The 7601-nt window shown below is 44.4% G+C and overlaps 1 protein-coding gene across 1 annotated transcript; it reads left to right on the top strand.

Moving 5' to 3' along the window:
- Positions 1-568: 568 nt before the first annotated feature.
- LOC104160403 (A-kinase anchor protein 1, mitochondrial-like) lies at positions 569-5371 on the top strand (the record flags this gene model as incomplete). The annotated part of the gene is made up of 6 exons (XM_009698516.1): positions 569-746; positions 1390-1540; positions 2185-2252; positions 3714-3787; positions 4572-4637; positions 4781-5371. Coding segments are annotated over 6 exons (597 nt in total), but the record flags the coding sequence as incomplete, so codon positions are not given.
- Between the last annotated feature and the right edge of the window lie 2230 nt (positions 5372-7601).

Below are 7601 nucleotides of genomic sequence, written 5' to 3'. Positions count from 1 at the left end.
GAAGACAGGCTTTGTTCTGGAGAAGTGAAATGATGCATGGAAATTAAAGGCATTTTAGATGTATTCCAAGCACAGTAATGCTCAGAAGCTGCCCAACACGATGGCTCTCCAGCAGCCAGGGCAAATTACTTTGAAAATGAGGCCTCTGTGACAAATCTTGGACAATCCCTGCGAAGACTACCTTGATGTTTAAAAACCCCACGGGCAGGAAATCCTTGCAGGTTGTACTGTGGTGATAGTGCAGCATGACTTGACCTGCATCATTTCTGATTGTGCTCGCTGATCTCTTGGGTGAATAAGTCTTACAGCTGCTCTGTGCAGATAGTCTTTTTGTGTACAAGATGAGCCCCACCCCAACTCTGATTTTCCTTTAGAGCAACACGGAGTAAGAGTGAGTAGCTTTCTGCTCTTGATCCAAAGCAGCCTTTGAAAGTGAAATACCAGTGTGCCAGGGCTCTTCCACCCATGGCTGTAAGCCTCGGGAGTTGCTGGTGGAACATGGAGTTGCTGTGAATGAAGCTTGTGTTGCAATGAACACTAATGAGAATGTCTTTCCTCCACATGACAGCTGTTCCTCCCAGATGGAGTCACTGTAGAGGTGGTCGTGGCGAACCAAGTCAATGCAGGGCACATGTTTCTACAGCAGCATACACACCCCACTTTCCATGTCCTGCGTAGCCTTGACCAGCAGATGTACGCCTGCTATTCCCAACCTGAAATTCCAACCCTGCCAACTCCAGTGGAAGGCAAGTAACTTGTTTGCTCACAAATTGTTCAGTTGAGAAACTGCTAGGGTCATGCAAAAGCCTCATGCCTCTGAGTTATGCTTGGGAAGTTTCCCAGTGGATGAGAATGTGATAGTTTACTTGTCACTTCATTTTTTTTTTTTTTTAGGCTGCTGTCAGAGTACAGATGTTGCTCTGCTCTTCCTTACCCCGCTCATCCCTGGAGTACCTCCCCAGCCACTTAGCTGCATGTTGAAATTCAGAATGACATAAAGCCCATCTCAGGTTATTTCTAATCAACTTGGCATCTGGTGTATTTTTGCTGACAAAGTGTGGAACTACTCCCAAGATCTTCATAGTGTTATTAGTGCTTACTTTCCTTTTGGAGACAGACCTCACTGTTAGTGACCAAAGGCTGGAAGTGGACACCTGGGTAGAACAGCATGTTAGTGGCAGACAGGAGACTTGAGTAAAATCCACCTCTCCTGTGTCTCAGCTGCAGGCCTTGCAGGATGTGGGACGTGTTGAAAGAAGATGGAAGCAGCATAAGAAATGCTGTTGATCCTCAGTAGATAACTGTGCAGCACTACTAATGCCTGAAGTAGATTTCCAAAAATCAGCACTTATACTGAGCCTTCCTTCTCTGTACTCTTATATTTTGCAGTTGGTATTATCTGTGCAGCTCCAGGCCTGGATGGGGCATGGTTACGGGCTCAAGTTATTAGCTACTTTGAGGAGACCAGTGAAGTGGAGCTCAGATATGTGGACTATGGAGGATACGACAAAGTGAAGGTCGACACACTCAGACAAATCAGGTCTCTAGCTCCTCTTCCATGGCCTGAGGCCATATCTGGCTTGAATCTTCATCAGAGGCATCCATGTCATTTGAATTGCTTGTAGGTTTTTCCACAACTGAAGTGGGAAATAGTAGAAAAATCTGTCTCAGCAGCGGGTGTGGATTCCTCGGGAGTACAGCAAACTCTTGCAAGGCTATTTTGAAGGGAAGGGGAGAGGAAATGGCAACTTCTGCCACTTCAGTGTGGAAGCTAAGCAAAAGGATGCCTTTGGGAGGCCCCAAAGTGTAGTTAGTTGATGAGCTAGAAATAAGATTCAGATTCTCCATGTGCCAGCCCCGTTGGCTGGGAGAGCTGTACTGGATGAGGGTTTTCTTACAGAAGCCTGTTAAATACTTGATTGTGCCCTGGAGGTGGGAGAAAAGCAGTACAGCCTCCATTATGGAGGGGGGTTTTGCTTGGAGCCCAATCCAACTTGGCGTGCTAATCGGACAATTTATTGCTGCCGCTTGGATTGCCGGGAGAATAGTCTGGGGTTTTTTTTGACTGTCATCAACTTTAAACTGAATTCCTGTTACAGCAATTGATTAATCAATGCCGTCTTAAAGAATACAGGAGTAACTTAAAGCCATGTTCTTATTCTGATTGATTCCCTTTTCTTTAAGGTCTGATTTTCTATCACTACCTTTCCAAGGAGCAGAAGTTTTACTAGACAACGTGGTGCCACTTCCAGGTAATGGAGCTCTCGAGACATACCGTTGACCCTCCTCCTGTGGGTTTAAATGGATGCCAACTGTGTACAAGCAATGATTCTGTCTAAACCTTCTCCCTCCTATTGCAAGCACAGCTTCTGATGTGACTAGAGCAAGGACTGGAAAAATTGTATTTTATTCTTCTAAATGTGCTAGCATGGCATGACCTGTCAGACTCCAGGGGAAAGATGATAAATGTCCAGGCTTTTTCCTGCATGGAGGAGAGAATTAATTACTGTCCTAAACAGCGAGTTGACAGGACTGGCAGGGTATAGGTGAAGTAGCTGTAACTACTCTGCTGCCTTCTGTCATAAAGTGGCTGTAAATGCAAACTTAGTTTTTAATCTGCTAGACAAATATCTGACATTTTCCTACTAAAACGACTGTGTGTAGTTCTGTGTTCAAAAGGCTACTCTCTAAGCACTAGAAGAATGTCAGTCACTGCCTACAAATGCTTTCTGTTTGTGGTTTGTATTTTTTTTTCTAGTGGTGTTAGAGATGGGTGCTGTATTGGTGTCTAAAAAGCTGCCCTTCTGGGTGTGAAAGGGGTGGCTGTAGGAGCTAGGGGTCAGGCCAGGCTTCCCCACTGGGCTTTGTGGCTGGCAGGACTCCAGGCAGTACAGGCTCTGCCAAGACTGTAGATGGATGGCAAGGTTTAAGCTGCCCCGAGCAGAAGTCAGTGTTTTGCATGTTCCCTGAGGCAGTCGTCTTGCTTCGGGATTTGTCGGGCTGTAAGTTCACTTGCTGCTGGAGATGCTCTCAGGGTGGGAGCACAAAGGAGAAACTTTATTTTGCAGTGACTTGGTAGGAAATAAGCAACTTTGCTCCAAAATGAAAACACTTGTGTCTGGTCTACAGTGTAGACTGTAACTGTGTTGCCTGGGACACAAGGGTTTCCTGCTGCATGACAGGTGTGGAGTTGGCAACAGCACCCACATAAGCTGCACAGGCTCGGAGACTGGAACTGCCAGCACTTGCAAAGAGTGCGTGTGGCACTGTTCAGGTGCCAGCCAGCCCGCGGTACAAATGCTTTGGAGTTCCCGTTTCCAGTATTGCGCTCTATGCGGGGTCAGTAAAGTCATGAGGCCCCTGAGCTGAGTTTATTAAGGATCAAAATACTAGTGGCAGCTCAAAGGTACTGCAGAAGTACACTTTTCTGTCTTTAAAGCCTCCTAATTCATCAGCCACTTACGTTCTCATTAACTTAGCTACTGGCTTTAGTAAGCACTTCATCCGTTCCCTTCAGCAACACAGCAGGCATAATACTTGTGTGATCTCCTGCTTAATAGACTGGTTTCAGCAAATGCGTACAGCGACAGTAGGTGAGGATTCTCTGGCCTAACTTGTGTAGGAGGTCAGACAAGATTAGCTTAATAGTCCCTTCTGGCCTTTCAAGCCTGTGAATATCTCATTTCTTTTCTCCTGCTCTTTTCTTTCCAAAGATGAGGATCACTTTTCACCCGAAGCCGACGCCGCTGTTAGTGAGATGACCAGAGGTGCAGTCCTAGTGGCACAGGTACAATAGAGCTGTCTGGAAAAGTCTTCTTGCTGATTCGACTGCTGCTGTTATCCTCTCTGCCCCCTAGCATACTCTGTGTGTTAAAACCAAAACTAAAGCCAGGTCATGTAAACCTGGCTGCTGGGCAGGGTTCTTGTTGAGAAATCTTGGTGCTGAGAGCTGCTTTGTGTAACATCAGCACTGCTCAGGACCATGTGGCTGGGAAGGGATGAGTCCTCCCTCTTGTTACAGAGGAAGGGCACTGAACGGGTTTACAGAGCACAAAGTGGCCTGTTGTCCGGCGGATCAAGTATTCACTTGGGTCTGCACTGCTTTGCCAGTCTCAACTGTCTTTGCAATGCTGACGTCTGGGATCCGGCCTCCGGCTGACCAGAGGCAGAAGTAAGGCTTCTGGCAGTGTCCCAAAGGCTTCTGCGTGCAGTGCCTGATGTCAATGAAGAGGCGCTTACCTTTTTTGAAGCGCTTCTGATAGTGGCTGTAACTATCCATGTAAGTCAATTGGGACGAGTGGGAAGCTTATACCATTTGTGAGGCTCAATCTCGTAGCTTCCTTTGGTTTAATGCAGTGCTGAAATGCATCACTAATTCTGGCAAGGGCATGGATGTGAGTGCCTAGAGAGGATTGCCGGCGGGGTGTCCCAGCTGCTTGGTGGCAGTAGCTGCATTTCCTCTAGCCTACACGTCAGGTTGAGTATTTGATATGCAGTGAATGATGCTAGCCTTGCATCCTCCATGGCTCAGACCAGAATTGCTGCACACTAATGTTTTTTGATGTTTCCAGGTCACCAATTATGACGGTGCAACAGGTCTGCCACTGATACAGCTGTGGAACTTGATGGGAGATGAGGTGTGTATGTTGACATACCTATTTTTAAAACACTGTTAGAGTTCATGATTATGCAGACTTTTCATTGTTGATTAGGAACTTGCTGATGTTTCTTGCTAGTGGTTTGTTCACCTTTCTACTTTTCTTTTTTCACCTCCCTTTAGGTGGTGTCGATAAACAGAACTCTGGTGGAAAGAGGATTTGCTCAGTGGCTTGACTACTAGCAATGTCCTAAATGCCTTGACAACTCTTTCTACAGAGAAAAACAGAAGAAGAAATCTTATTTTGCACTGTTACAATTTGGTTTGGCAACTTCTCATAAGAAGACTTGTTTACACCTGTGTGCGGAGTTTTGTCGTCCATTGAAACTTGTCTTGCTCAACTGTTACCATTTCACTAGAAACACATACCTCATCTCAGTGAAAGGCGGGGTGTTAAAAGCCATAATGACAGATACTGTAGCTTTAAAGCAAAAAAATCCTCCCTGGCCTCTACTCAAAAGTTGAATGGAAAAAACCTTAAACCCTTGGAGCTTGCCTGAAGCTACCAAATACCCGAGAAACACTAACTGTGGTTGCATTTTTGTTCAAGATGTATAATGCCCCATGAACTTAGTGTCTGCTTTTCCTAAAAGTTACATCGGTTGTCCTTTTTTAACAGGCTCTGCCTTTGAAATTAATGAATGTTATTAAGGAATTTAATGTTCAGTTATGGATTTTTCTATTTTGTGCCACTAACCTGCACAAACAACATTCATCTTGTGTCTTCCTTGTGCCAGGAGGCAGATGAATTGCATTCGTTGCACTTACTGTGGCACATGTCTCACTGTAGTCATGGTTTTTAGGCTTGATATGCTTAAGGAAGAAAGCTTCTCTGTGCAGATGTTTGAAGTGCACGATATGTTACCACTACAGTTTTTGCTCTGAAATGTCATGTGTTTAAAGAAAAGAACTCATTGCCAAGCCCAATTGTAGTTTATATTTTTCTAGCTGTGCAAGTCTGTAAATATATATAAAAAAATTGTAATATTTTGTACAAGAAAAACACTGGAAACAAAGGGAACTTTACAGAAACTTTTTCACACCAAAATGTCCAATGTAGGTAGAACTGGTTTGGAGTGTATTAGGGTAGCTGACGTATTTGGAGCATCTGAATGTTGGGAGTGTTTCAACTCTGCTGTACACAGGATTAGTATTCCCTTAGATTGCTCTCTGAATTGTGATCACTGCATTCTTTGCTATGTTGCTGTACAGATCTGTTTAAAAAAAAAAAGTAACAACTTGGCATTAATATTGCAGTGGTGTTCTCTCTCAATTTTTTTTGCTCCTTTTTAGATTTCTATTACATATTTAAAATTTTGCTCAAGTAATTTAAGCTGACTTAAGAGTATTAAACACATGCCCTCTAATGTATATCATTTTAGATATGTATTGAGCTGGGATTTATTGCTGGCAGAGAAGATACTTGCCAGGAAAATGTTGATGTAGTCAGTCCTCAGAAGTTTTTTTCAGGTGGATTCAAGGATGTCCTTACATCCTGTGAGCTAACATGTCAGTGCATCACACATTTGGATAGTTGCCTGCAAAAGCATTTGGTCCAATCCCTTCTGATATGGTATGGTTATATCCTGAACTTTTTTGAGTTCTCTCCTATTCGGTGCTTATGACTTAATGTTCATGTTTGCAATAACATCCAATGAAAACCAAATTTGGTAACTCGGTTAAATCTATAAAACATATATCCTCTTGGAATGTTTCTTTCCATTTCAATTAAAGCTCGAATTTTAAGCCATCTTAATCAAACTCTGATGACTAAGAGCCTTCATTTCCTGACCTCTTGCGATGTAGGCTTGGGAAGGGAGCTCAATGGGATAAGCAGGTGAGAGAGGATTCTGATGGCTTTTCAACAGATGCAGAAAGGTCAAGCTTCAAATCTCCTGCAGTTCCTTTGACTTCCAGCTGAAAACTGGGTTTATTTTTATGATTAATTACTTATTAGAAAGCCTTAGTCTGAGCACTAGTACTCAAGGCTGTTGAAACCATTATATATTTGTGGAATTAATTTACTCTGGACTGGAACGTTCCTTTTGTCACCCTTGTGTGTTGAAAACTGAAACTTGGGAGTTTGTTTCTATTGTGCGGGCTATAAAAATCCCCTCTTTGAAATGCTGACAGGTTTCTTGAAGCCAAGCAGTGCGGTGATGTGAATTGGTGTCCCAGTGAACAGTTCGTCCTTACCCTGGTATTGGAGCACCTCACAGCTGAGAAGGTCTACTCTCGCAGTAGGATTTATTCAGACACTATGTGTGGAAAAGAAGCGAAGGCGTGGGCTGGCCTGACTACACTAGGGCTGCACAGAACAAAATGTGTTAAAGTACTGCCTTTGTGGTCTGCAGACGTGTACGCATGCACACATGCATGAACAACCGTTCAGAGTTCCAGCTATCGGTCTTCCTGATCTCAAGAATTAAAACCAATTCGTTGGGTTCATTGCAGAATATACACACAGCCTGGAGATGCTCTGCACTACAACTCAGTGCTGCTTAGGCAAGTGATAGGTGAAGAATAAAATGGATTTTTGGTGGGGAAGGAGTGGGGTTGGAAGTTAGTGAAGTTTGAGAATGTCCTTTCTTCTTGCTTTTCACCCCAGGAAGAGGGTTTCTCTTCACAGGTTTCTCAGTCCTTGCTAGCCTCCAGTATCTGCTGAGGGATGGCTTTCACCATCGGGCATGATCTCCCAGAGGGGAATTTGGTAGCTGGCTTCTTGCGCTGTGGGCGGTTAACAGGTTACGGGTGACCTGAGCGCGGTGCGTGGCGTGCCAAGCTGTGCGTGCCCAGCAGCTCTCTGCCCCTGTTGCAGGCAGTCTGTTTGAATTGCCAGCCAGTTGTCCCTCTCCCTGGACAGAGTTTCTGGCCAAGGGGAGGAAAAAGCTGCTGTGAAGGACATTCTCTGTCCTTCAGCTCTGTAACTTGAGTGGTTAAGCAG

Source organism: Cariama cristata, unplaced genomic scaffold (assembly GCF_000690535.1).
Source record: "Cariama cristata isolate BGI_N322 unplaced genomic scaffold, ASM69053v1 scaffold4264, whole genome shotgun sequence".
In the NCBI taxonomy this organism is placed as follows: Eukaryota; Metazoa; Chordata; class Aves; order Cariamiformes; family Cariamidae; genus Cariama; species Cariama cristata.
The sequence above is the reverse complement of the archived record's forward strand: the minus strand, read 5'-3'. Positions and strand labels throughout refer to the sequence as shown.